Source organism: Pyrgilauda ruficollis, unplaced genomic scaffold (genome assembly GCF_017590135.1).
Source record: "Pyrgilauda ruficollis isolate IOZ18807 unplaced genomic scaffold, ASM1759013v1 scaffold3, whole genome shotgun sequence".
Taxonomy (NCBI): Eukaryota; Metazoa; Chordata; class Aves; order Passeriformes; family Passeridae; genus Pyrgilauda; species Pyrgilauda ruficollis.
The window spans coordinates 14022114-14034541 of record NW_024524377.1 but is presented as its reverse complement, the minus strand read 5'-3'; the positions used below and the strand labels follow the sequence as shown (position 1 = coordinate 14034541).

Below are 12428 nucleotides of genomic sequence, written 5' to 3'. Positions count from 1 at the left end.
GACCCCTCTCTGCTACCTGCTGGCTCACCCTTGCCAGCAACCCAGAGGCAACCCATGCCAGAAAATAATTTTTTGCAGACAGAGAAGTTATCTGGGACAAAGAGACTGTCATGAAGCAGAAGACAAGTAGGACCCAAAAACGGATGGATCTGCCAGACACTTTAGAAATGAAGCAGGATTTATTTTAAAACAAGGTTGTGTAACCACTTGAAGAAACTGCAAAAAGCAAGGGATCCTCCAGAAATAAGAAGCCCTTCTAGAAAGTGTGATTCAGCCAAATCTTCATCATTGGCTCAAGATGCAAGTAACAGGAATAAACAGCACTAATACACCCCCCATCATTCTAACCCTAATTTCCACCTTCTCATCAAATAGACTGATGACTGGATCTATGAGAGGCCCGGCCACCAGTTCAGTTGCTGTGATAATTATTGCACTTGTATGACAGGACCTCTCAGTCCCCTGGGCACTGCACCAAGTGCAGGCCCTCCATAGGTGTTTTTCCTGAGACTTGGCTCTACAGCACTGCTGAACTGTGGGTGATCTCAGATGGAAACGAGGAGGCAGAACTTCAGAGTTTAGGGTAACTGAAAGATAACCAGGAAATCCAGACTCTCACAAGTTTCAGTCTTAATAATTACATTTAGATAGTTCGCATATTCTCCTTACAGCAAAATGGGAAAAAGAAATTGCAAAACATTTGTGATCATTATGTTAAATGTAAGTGTGGCAAGAAGTGAAACCAGAGCAGAACAAGGTGGTTTTGGAGGCCACAATGGGGCAGCTGCATGCTGGCCCAGGGCAACCTGGCTTCCTTCATGTGTGGGCTCTCATTGAGAGCATGTGCCAGCCCACCCTCTTGCTGCTGATGGGATCTGACAAGGTCACAGCTCACGCAGCCTGGCTCCAGATGAATGCCCTAAGGAGGGAGATAGCAGGACTCCCTCTCTTCCGCCAGACACTTCTCCGTGTCACCTTTGGCACAAGAGCTTTCTTCCTTGCAATTGCTGCTCCAAAACAGGGCAGTCGAACCCTTTTGTCCTACATCTGCCTCTTTATCACTCTGAATGGTTTAGGGGAGACACAGCTAGGATGGAGGATTCCGTGTAGCTGCTACACTAGCTGCATGGATATCTTCAAGGACAGTGGTACTTCTCTTCAGCTGCACTATACAGGCTAATTAAACAGAGAGGGGTTGCTCTGTGTGGTATTGATACAGAGAGCATTACACACACAAGATGGATGTAACAGTCAGCATTTCTCTGTCTCTTCTTAATCCCTACTCTTTCTGAGAGGTCACAATATTCTCAGTAGACTGAGAGGAGGTCGTCAGGGGAAGCTGGCAAAGCAGAAGTTCCTGAGAGGTGGAGAGAGGCTTGGCCAGAATACTCCTTCAAAGATCAGACTCACTGCTAAAGAAGATGATGTTCTAGTACCTTTTCTTTCCAAGATGGCATTTTCCTAAGACAATGGTTATTAACACATGGGCATTCAGCTTACTGTTATCTGTAAAGACAGCCCATCACTCACGGTCAGCATCATCCACATCAGCTGAACCATTTCCCTCATCTCAGGCAAGAGTCTCTGGATAGATTCTCCTGGACATCTGGCCACGTTCCTCTCTCACAGGAGCTCCTCCTTCTCCCAACTGCAGGGAGCATGGGAAGGGCAAACCAAGCTGTTGAGGAATCCTAATCCAGCCATGTACAAACCCTTCCCACCCAGCAAAACCTGGGCTCCCTGGGGACACAGGTCTCTGGATGATGCATCCAAGCAGCTTCAACAGAGAGCCCAAAGCTGGTGAGAACTGCATGTGCAACCAAAAATCAGACCACTCCTGTACCTGCTGCACCCATGATTCAGGCAGGCTCCACACTGCAAAGGTGCATTCACAGTCAAGTTCTTTCAGTTGTTCTCCTTACCCATGTTCCCCACCTGCCTGAAGATGTTTATGCACATGACTTCGTGCCATTAGATGCCCAAAGCACAGCAAATTCAGTTGAGTGTCTTGTGGCCAGTAAAGGGCCACACTCTGTAAACTCCCTGATGGCTTTGTGGAGCAGTCAGGCACTTCCCACTTGCATCAAGTAGTCAGCAGTCAGGGCAAAGCTGCCAGAGCAAAAGAAACCTGGCAGAGGTACTTGCTCCCCACCTCAGTCTGTGGCCAAGAAAGCAGCTCAGGTGCATGCATGGTGGCAACTCCAGTAGCCTTAGTACTCCTTCACAGCCGTGACTCTGAGGCTCCTCCCTGATCTGTGTGTATTCCCGGGAGAGATGGATCCTCTCCCTATCTCCATGGCAGATGTCCCAGGCCACAAAGAAGAGAAGGGCTGTGGCCAGGGAAGGATGGGGAACATGGGGAATAGAAGTGAAGACCATGACAGCTGTAGAGAGGACAATTCCAATCACCACAGCCATGCAGGAAATGAACACAGAATTACCCCGCCTTTCTCTCCCCATGTCAGAAAGCTTAAGAATTTCAGGGGATTTATTTTACAACACAGATGAAAAGCTTTGGATTTCACCACAAGAGCAAGGAGGAAAACTGTTTAACACTTAAAATGCCAGCATTTCTAGGCCAGTGGTGCATGAGAAGGAGAGCAGCATCTGTGATTCCACTGGATGCTGCTCCTCAGTGCTGACTGACTATGGGACCGTGCTAACTGGTCACTCCAACGGGAGTGCAGAAGGACAGGATGGGAGAAGTGTCTCCTTTAACCCTGTCCATGACATTCTTGCTCCTTAGGGGGGAATTGGAGAGCGAGTCACATCCTCTGTGTCAACCCCACATCCTGCCCACACTCCAGACACGCAGGGAAACCATCATCTGTCACCATGCCACAGCCTGGGCCTTCAGGGCCCCTCCTCCCTGCCTGGGCACAGGACTCGCTGTAGCAGCCAAGCAGGGAGATGGCAGAGCACACACACACAGCTCCTCCACTCACACCCTGCTGGAGCAAAGGCCTCATCCATCACACCTCTGAGCCATGCTGCACAGCAGAGCTCCGATGGCAGAGGCACACACACATCTTTGTGCTGTACCACTCACTGAGGATGAAGGTTTTCTAATCTTGGGACATTGTGGGAGAAGAGCAGCAGCAGCAGCACACTCCCCAGCAGCTCGCTGTCCCTGGGGTCTGCAAGCAGAGGAGGGCACAGCACATGGGAAACCCTTCCATAGGGTCGAGCTGGCACAACTGGCCAAAACTCCCTTGGCAGAACCAGGATGGCAAGTGGGTTGAACCCTCCACAAAGCCATTCTGGTCTCCAGCATGCCAAAGGGGGAACTAAGGGAGCTATGAAGACCCATGGCAACCCCACCTAATCCCAGATACTGATCACATAGCTGAGTGTGATAATCTAAATGCTGCAAGCACAGCATGGGAGCCTGCTAAGGCAAGACCAAGAGCACACTGGGGTTTAAGCTGTTCACTGTAAGACAGGACATGCATCCCCTGGGACAAGCTTGTACTCTGCTGCTGCAGAAAGAAGTGAAGCAACTCCCTTCTACTCAGGCTTTCCCTCCCACCAAGAACCCCCCATGGAGAAGGAGGAAGAGTGGCTGGGGTGCAGCAAATGCCAAACATTCCGGCTTTGGGGAAGTCACATTCCCTCCCTCCCACCCCCACTGCCTTTCCTGCAAAGCAAAGTCTGATGCTTTCCTGCACACACTCACCCCAGTTCTCCAGTCTTGCCTACCTTGCTTCATCAGGATTTAAGTCTGATTTACAAGAGATGCGTGACTCTTAGAGAGGCTCCAGGACTGCCCCTCAGCCCTTCCCTGGAAATCCCTGTTTCTTCAGATAATGGCAGAATCGTGCCTGGACAGGTGGGGCTGGACAAAGTAGGCAGTTCTCTGATGGGTGCTGTCTGCTGAGGCGTGCACCTCTGGGCATCCCCTTTCCAGCCTCCCATTCCCATCAGTTCCTTCAGGCTCCTCAGTGGCTACTCCCATTACAAGAGGCCAGGAGGCTGCTCCTGACAGAGGGGTGGGCATAAAGGCTGTGGTGAAATGGCCCTTTGGGAAACTCTGGCCTCCATCTGATTAGATACAGACGGCCCAGACTTCCAGGAGCAGCAGGTTAATCAGTTAATGGCTGAAGGATGCTGGGCGATGGATGCCGCATGCTGCGGGGCAGCCCCAGCCGCACAGCCCGGGGGCAGCCACTCCTTCCTCTCTGGGGCCAGATCTGGGAAAACATCTGTTCTGATAAAGAAAGCGCTTCAGCAGGGAGGGGGCAGGCCCGAGCCCATCAGCTGCTCCAGCCCAGCGACCAGGGGCTGTCCAGAGCGCTGCTAGCTCCCCCTCCGCACCCGTGACTCGCAAGGCCAGACACTGGGGTTAATGGCCTGGAAACCATCTGGGGGCTGGAGGGGCAGATGTGTCATGCCCCAAACATGAGGATTTCAGACCTCAGCCGCAGACCTCGAGAAGGCCCCATCACCCCACAGTGTCTGCCGTGCCCACTGCCAATGCCACGGGCACCCACTGGCACCCATGGGTCCAGAATGGGCTGCCCTGGCTTTGCACCCACCTGCCCCTCACAACCAAAGGCATCACCAGGCTGGGCTGGAGACCTGTATTTGCTCAGGCACGAAAAACGGCACAGAGAATTTAGGAGCGTCTGGGCTGTGCCCGGCACCCGGCCCCGCGCCCTCAGTCACTCTCTCCCCATGGCAGCACGGCCGTGTGCTCACCGCGGGCAGGCGGGACCAGAGCCGGCGGCTAACAGGTACGGCTCCGGCCTCGGGCATCGCTCTGCCCGCCGGCGTGACGGTGACTGGGCAGCGGCACCGAAGGGCAGGGCACTCCCGCCGCACGCTGCCCGCCTGCTCACCGCCCGGTGCCCCGGAGGCCGGCCGCTCTGTGACACACACACGCGGGCACGAGCAGGCTCCGGACCCTGAAGTCGTTCCAGAGGATTAAGGAGCCGGCACTGGGCAGCCATGACTATCATGCGACAAACCCTCTCCTCCCGCAGGCAGCCCCCGGTCGGCATTGCCGGCACCGCACATCGGTCGGGCTCCCTTCATCCCCTCGCACGGGGTGCGCGGTGCCGCGCCAGGCTGGGGATCGCTCGGGGACAAAACCCTCCGCATCCCATCGCTCCAGAGAAAGTGCAACCCGGACCGTCTCGGCGAGGGGGCAGCGGGGGCGCGGCGCGGCCCGCGGGGAGCGCAGCGTCCCACGGCCCCGGGGCGCTCCTGGCCCGGGGCACGGCACCCCGATGCCCGTCTCGCCCTGAGACCCAATCCTGCCCGTCTCCGCCCGGCCCCCGCCTCTCCCAGCCCCGAGCAGGGGCGAGCCCCGCCGCTGTGCCCGTCCCGCCGTTCCCACCTGGCGCAGAGAGGCGTCCATCGGCGGAGCCGCCCGCGGAAGCGCAGCCGCCGGCTCTCAGCGCCGCACCGGCGGGCCGGGCGGGCACGGCGTGCCGGCCCCGAAAGAGGAGCGCTTAGGAGCGGGGTGAGAGTGGCGAGGAAGAGGCGCGCATCCCGAGAGGAGCGTGCGGAGAAGGGTTGGGGTGGGGGAGGCCCGAGCGGCCGGTGCCACCCACGGGCACGCGGCGGGGACGGGGACCGCTGCTGTACGCTGCCACAGGAGCCAAGTGCGGACCTTTGTAAGGGCAAGTGATGTCACCCAGAATAGCGAACGTTTCGGGTTTGGGGTTCCTTCAGCAGACCATCGTAGCATGATGCAGGGAGAGAGACCATTAACAGGAATCCTGGTAGAGCTTCGAAATGATGTCTCTGGGATGTGAATCAGGTGGCAAAGAGCAATACTCTGGGCAAAGTTTCTCCATATCATAGTTCAAAGACAGAACTCGATCACAGATTGAAGTGTGGACAGATCATAGTTCCCATGTGCTCTTTGAAGGTGTTTCTTTCCATCAGAAATTATTTCTTTTTTCTGAAAGAAAGGAAATCTAATGGCAGTGTGTGGGGGAAGGTTTTTTTTTAAATTTATTATTATTATTATTATTTTAGTCAATAATGGGAGGGTTTTAAGCTGCTTAAAACACAGAGAGGGTTCTGAGGTAGATTGTCAGTATCTTGTTCAACATCTGTCATTGGACAGTCACACCGAGGCCACTGTCTAACCTGTGATGACCACCCTCACCACTCTTCCTTCCACCTTCACTCTCTGGGCCTTTTGGTAGTTTCCTGATACATGAGTCACTGTCAATGTGTCCTTCCATTTTGATACCCAGTTACTGAGAGCTATCCTGAGCATGATCCAGGCTCTTTTGTACTTGGGCTCGATTAGTTTAATCTACATCATTTTCCCTTTCTTATGAAAGCATCATGCAAGACAGTACCAGAAGTCCAACTGCAGTCCTTATCTCACATCTAATACTTCAATTTGCAAGGCCAATCGCTGTGTCAGAGAAGGGGGTAGATCTACTCACAGTGTCCTTGACAGTCCTCCTTACAGCCACACATGTGTTGCCAGGCTGTTTCTGCCACAGCCAGCTTTCTCCTCACAGGAGGAGAGGGGATTCCTGCTGATGCTGTTTCTGCAGACAATTTTGGCTGTTAAGCTTCTCAGTTGTGGCTGGTCACCAGGGGGCCGTGGAGCTCCTCACAACCACGGGAAAGTTGAGGAGCACACTTCTTTCTCCTCTATCTGCCTGCCAGCCAGCAGTCTCCACCAGCAAGCATCTCCACCACCAGACATCCCCTCCCAGACTTCTCAGGAGAAATTCTGGCCATGGTTCCTGTCATCCAGGGTGGAAGGGAAGGATACAACCTTTCAAAAGGGCAAGGTTTTTAGCATTTACACTATTGTTGACTGACACTTTCCAAGAGGGAAGTAGAAGATGCCTTGGCCCAGTCCTTAGAACAAAGTATCTTTCTAACTCTTCAGTCATCCAATAAACATTGGATTCCCCAAATGGATCATCAGTGACTGATGCTGTAAACCCTGTACTCTGTCAGCCTAGGAGAAAAGCTGGCAAGAATCTTGACAAGAAACATACACCTGAAATTTGTTCCTTTCTGTACAGGATTAAAGCACTAGTCCTGCATTTGTACAGCACACTTGGAATCTGCAATCTCTGAGCTGTTTCCTGGCTGGCTTTAGGTGCTGCTCCTGGGAAGGGATGGCTGTGACCATCTACTTCTTCACAGAGCTTTGATATGCAGGTGATTGCTGACTCACTATCACATGAGCCCCCCTGTGCAGGAAAAGCCCAGGACCTCTCTCCAGCCCATCAGCCCCCCACTCCTTGCCCCCAACCTCGGGGCTGCCTCCTTCCCCAAACCTGGCACAGTAGTGCTGACTGTGAGTTTGGCAGCAATGTCAGCAACCCAGCAAGCTCCCAAGCCTCCTCTCAGCCCAGCTGCAGACAGCACAAGAACCAGGATGCCATGGCCGTTCTCCTCTGCCTGTCAGCAGCGTGCTGGGCTCTGGGACAGGACAGCCAGGGCAGACAGGTGCTGGTGGGTCTGAGCAGTGAGCTATCCCTGCATCCATGAAAGGAGCAGCCCTCTGGTGCTGCAGGCAGCAGGGCCCCGCACCCAGCCGTGGCAGCAGCAGACAGTGAGTCAGCTTCCTGCTGGGCTTTCCATGCCGAGGGAAGGTCGGCAGAGGACTGGCAGGAACAAGCTGAGGCAGGAATTCCTCCTGGACTCCAGACAATATCTTAATTTCCTCTTCTGCCACGGGTCTGGCACATTCCTGGGAGTCAGGCAGGCCCGCATGCCCCGCTGTGGGTGGGAAGAATCTGACAGACTTGCTCTCCCATCATCTGTGAGGGGACAAGCTGTGACACCTTGGCTGCAGGTCCTCAGTGGCTCATCAGAACTGTGCTCACAGGGTGGAGGACTGATTTCCTCCACTGTCATCCCTGGGATGATCTCATTTGGGAGAGTCAGCAGCAGAGGAAGGATACCTTGAACCAGACAAAGGCATAGGGAGGCATAGATGCACGGTGCTCTGCTGTGCGTTGCCACCATCACAGCCCCCCTGCCAGGCCCTGCTGCTTTGCTGAGGCAACCAAATCCCCCCTTGCCCAAAGCACAAGACAGCCAGGAATGTGTTCACCAAAGACGGAGAACTACTGAGAACAGCAGCCAAAAATCAAGCCTGCTACGCATTGCCAGGCCCTGATGCCAAAGCACTCTCCTAACACAGACTGCATGCATGCAAGAGGAAGGGGACACACAGAATATGCAGTAGGGTCCAAACTGATCCCACAGTTCTGGCCCTTTCCTTTTTCTAGTTTCACAATTCCTTGAAATCAGCTTATAAATCAACACTTTAAAAGGCCAGGTCCTCCCTTCTCCCATTCCCAGGCGGTGGGTAGCCCAGCCACCCCTCAGACTTGGTCAGTCTGGGCAGGCCAGCCCAGGCTTGGGCTGCTGGAGCTCAGCTGATGAAGCTGTGGGTCTCTGCTGCAGCCCTGTCCCCTGCAAAGTGACAGTGGTGGTGATCAAAGCTCTGCCGAAGCTCTCCCTGCCCGGGGCTGCTCTGAGGCTCTATGACAGGAATTAGCCCGAGCTCCTTGGGGACAGGATCATGTTTGTACCAGATGTGTCCCTGTTCCAGAGGAATGTGATTAAGGATGTCTGGAGAGGCTTTCACAGGGTCACACCAAGCACTGCGGCACCTGCTCCCCCGGAGAGCAGGAGCGTGAGGAGTTCTGCTCCTGAGGGAGGACAGTGTGGGCTGGGGAGGGCTTATTTGTCCTGGGCACCCTGCTGGCTGCTGTATCACTTCAGCCACCAGCAGTGAGCCCATCTCACTGCGATGCACAGTGCTGCCTCTGCTCACTGCAGAGCTCAGGCCGGGGCGGCTACACCCTTGCTTAGTGGGAAAAGCTTCTTATCCCATCCAGGCAAGGAATGCCCTCCAGGGCTGCCCTTTCTCTATAGGTCAGGAAAACAGGATGTCGTCTTCATTTTCAGCCTGAGCACAAAAGCAGATCACTGGAGCAGATGCGCCCAGGGGGTGGATGCTGGGCACATCCCGCCCCCCCCCTCCGTGCCCATGTGCCACCCCCATGTGCCTCTGAAGCACTCTCCTGAGCTGCATCACTGGGGCCAGCCCTTCAGCTGGGACTTTCTGCCAGCCCCATCTGCACTTGCCTGTGCTGACAAACCAAACCCATAATCAGGTATCTCCAGCTTTCTCTGCAGATAGCGGTCCTGGTCCTGTTCCTTCAGCCCAACCCTTCCTTCCTTTCCCTTCCACATCCCAGGCCACACATCCAGCTCCTGGCAGTGACGAGCTGAGGTTCCCTGCCACTGCTCCCTTTGTGCTGCTGCTGGTTTGCTCGGGGCCACAACATATCTGTGTGTGGCTTTCACACCTTGGCCCTGAGAAATGCAGTCCCAGTGATGAGACTTCTGAATGAGGGAGCTGAACAGCACCAGGCCATAATTACAGCAGGAGCATGGGGGAGAGGCCAGCCAAGCACATCCATCTCATTTCCTCTCCTATTAAGTCTGCCCTGCTTTTGTTTGACCCAGACCAAACCTTGCTATTAATGGCACAATGCTGTGGAGGTCACAGATGATTCTGCTACAAGCAGCTTTGTGGATTCTGCTTGACTAAATGCATAAGCAGGGCTTTACTTGCAGATACCATTCCTCTGTGATTCATGCTGTAGAAAGTACGTCAGGCAGCTGTGGTGTAGACAATTCCCAGACTGGGCTGTTTTGCCAGGGGAGATTTTTGTCTCCTGCAAAACCAGCAACCCAGGCGAGCAAGCAAGGAGGTTAAATGGAGTCATATCACTACCCATGGCTGTGGCTGAATTCTGCTGATGGGTGCTGGTAGCCTGAGCCATGCACCTTTCCTCTTCCTGATGTTGCCTGCACAGTTTCAGCTTGCAAAATCATTTTTGTGCTGAAGGAGAGAGCTCGTCTCGCTGTGCACCTGCAGCCAAACTGTTGCCAATCCCTGCCCTGTTTTGTTGTGCTTGTCCCTTTTAAGTCCCCGCAGGCAACCCGAAATGCTGTGCTCCTGGACTAGTGAAGGAAAAAAGCAGGCGTGGCTGTGCTAACACCTCCAGGGCTAAAAAATGAGTGCAGCCCCAGTTCAGAGCACCAGTAGCTGGCCCCAGCATCTGGCCATGTGTCTTTGCTGAGGAAGAGAGCCTGGCGCAGCAGGAGGCTGCCGTGCCCCAGCGAGGTTGCTGTACTCTGTGTTCTGGAGAGGGGGGACATCCTCCAGGGACACTGAGCTGATGGATGAAGGAAATCATCCAGCTGGGCTCCTGCAGCAGAGATCACAAGGTCCCCCTTCTCTGCAGAAATCACATGAGGAGGATTACCCTCCCATCCTGCTCAATGACAAGATCACATCTGGCAGCCCAGGGGGTCACAGAACAAAGTGGCAGGAGAGATGGGGGATGTTGTACAGCACTGATGCTCAGCACTTCTCCTTGTTCTGATTCCTGCATGGCCCCCTCTGAGCCATGCAGGACACTCATGGGTGCCAGCTCATCCTTGCTGCTCCCTGCAGGGAAGAAGCTTTGGCAGTCACATTTCAGAGCTCAGGCTGAGCCTTCCCTGTCCACACCCCACAGCAGCATTGCCCCTCCCTGCATGGGAGCTCATGAGAGCCATCTCTGCAGAGGAAGACACAGCAGCTTGTGACCAGGTATGTCCCAGCCAAAAGTATGCACCTTGCACAGGCACAGAAGATTTGTTCCAGAAGTGCCTCAATCACTTCTGCAAAGAGTCCCTTTGGAGACCCAGTCCCAGCACAGGCACCTCAGAGAGCCAGAGGGCTGGAGAGCCTTGAGGGGACAATGAGCTGGGAAGGATGGGGCAGGGACACAGGGCAGCAGCCAGGAAGCAAACCTCCCAGGGCAAAGGAGTGGAGGCCAGACAAATTACAGGAGTACTCACCTGTATTGAAGAAACATGCTGTCTGAGCCTGTGCCCAGGATTCAGACATCCCTGCTAGAAAAATATCCTTTGCTAAGACTTGTGTGAGGGAGAAGAGCTGGATGGAGCTTCATCTCTGCCCAGTAGTTCCGTGGCAATGTCTGTGGGTCTGGCAACTGGCTCTGGGAAAGGCTGGCTGCAGCACGAGGGACATGTCCAAACCTGCTGTTCCCATGGGAAGGAAGGTTTGTGTCCATGCCTGGGGAGGGCAGGTTCCTCCCCTGGCAGTCAGTGGGGCCCTGCTCAGCCCTTTCTTCTCTTTCTGGTGCTTCTCCTGGGGCAGGTGAGTCCCTTCTTTTGAAGGGACAAAGGGGAGGTGGATGGAGGGCGGGAGACAGAGAGCATTGGGCTGGGACCATGGCAGGGATGTGCAAGGTCCCCAGTGTTCAGCAGTATTTGCTGAGGGTGGTCCTTGGCATCTGCAACAGCCAGCAGGACACCAGCCTCCCTGAGCTGGGGCTGCTCCTGGGGCTTCACACACAATCATTGTCCCCCTCAGCATCAGCTCTGCCCTCCCCAAAATGGTGCAATTCACATCTGAACAAACCCACTTGTGCTGGGGATGGCAAACCAGAGCCACTCTCACTCCTGCCAATGTGAGGAATGCACTGTGCTGCCACCTCCTGCCGTCGTTACCTGCTCCACGCCCCCCAGACCCCTCCTCATGGGGAAGAGGAAACAAGGTTTTCACAATTTATTTTAATGAAGTTTGAGTGTCTGAAAAGCAGACACGAAAGCCCCTGAGAGGACTTTCAGACAGATAAGGTAAAGGGGAAGCTTTGCCACTGGCCCTTGTTCACAGTTTTGTTGTAGACATTATTTTAGCTAGCAGTTTCCTTAACTTCCCAGCCATACAGCTGTGTGAATGGGTGCCAGTGGTATCTGACAACAGAGTGCGCCAGTCCCTCCTGGCTGCAGAGAACGAAAATAACTGGAGAAGATAACTTGAGTGTACTTGAACCCAGGTAGCAGAAACAGAAACCCAAACAGTTTGCTTAAACAATGCAGTTGTTTAAAATAATAAGGTTGATAATTCTGGGAAAGGACCTTCTATTTTTAAGTCTCCGGACAGGCTTACTTTTGTAAAAATAAACCCCTTCTCACATAGCAAAGAAGGAGAAACTTCTGGTAGGAGTGCAGTCCTGGTCTGGTATAAGTGAGTCCCCTGCCAGGGACCAAGTTAACACTTGTCCCATTCCAGAGCACCCCCTGGAGAACTGGGGGCCTGCAGACATCCAGGGTATTCTCCCCAGCCCCAGCACAGGAGCATCCCCTGAATCTGCAGGCAGCCCCTCAGCTACTCCCCCTGCAGTGCAGCAGTATTTTGTGATCCAGCAGGCTCCTGGTGTGCCAGCACCCAGCAGCCTCTCCTTCCTCCTCGGGTCTGACTAAAGTGGGGGTACCCCATGGAGTGCACACCTTGCAGCCCCTTTACTCCTCCTGCCTCAGCCTATCCCTGCTGCCCTCCTCTCCATGCACCCACTGTCTCTCCTTTGGCAGAGCAACCAGGACTGACTCTGAGCTGGACAAAC

The 12428-nt window shown here is 54.3% G+C and overlaps 1 protein-coding gene across 1 annotated transcript in view; it reads right to left on the bottom strand.

Moving 5' to 3' along the window:
• Positions 1-5433, bottom strand: part of LOC121356802 (unconventional myosin-X-like) — an 88291-nt gene extending 82858 nt beyond the window's left edge. Inside the window, exon 1 of the mRNA XM_041473601.1 lies at positions 5339-5433. Coding sequence (XP_041329535.1) covers positions 5339-5359 — 21 coding nt within the window. The 5' untranslated portion in view covers positions 5360-5433. The remainder of the gene's footprint in view (positions 1-5338) is intronic.
• Positions 5434-12428: the final 6995 nt, after the last annotated feature.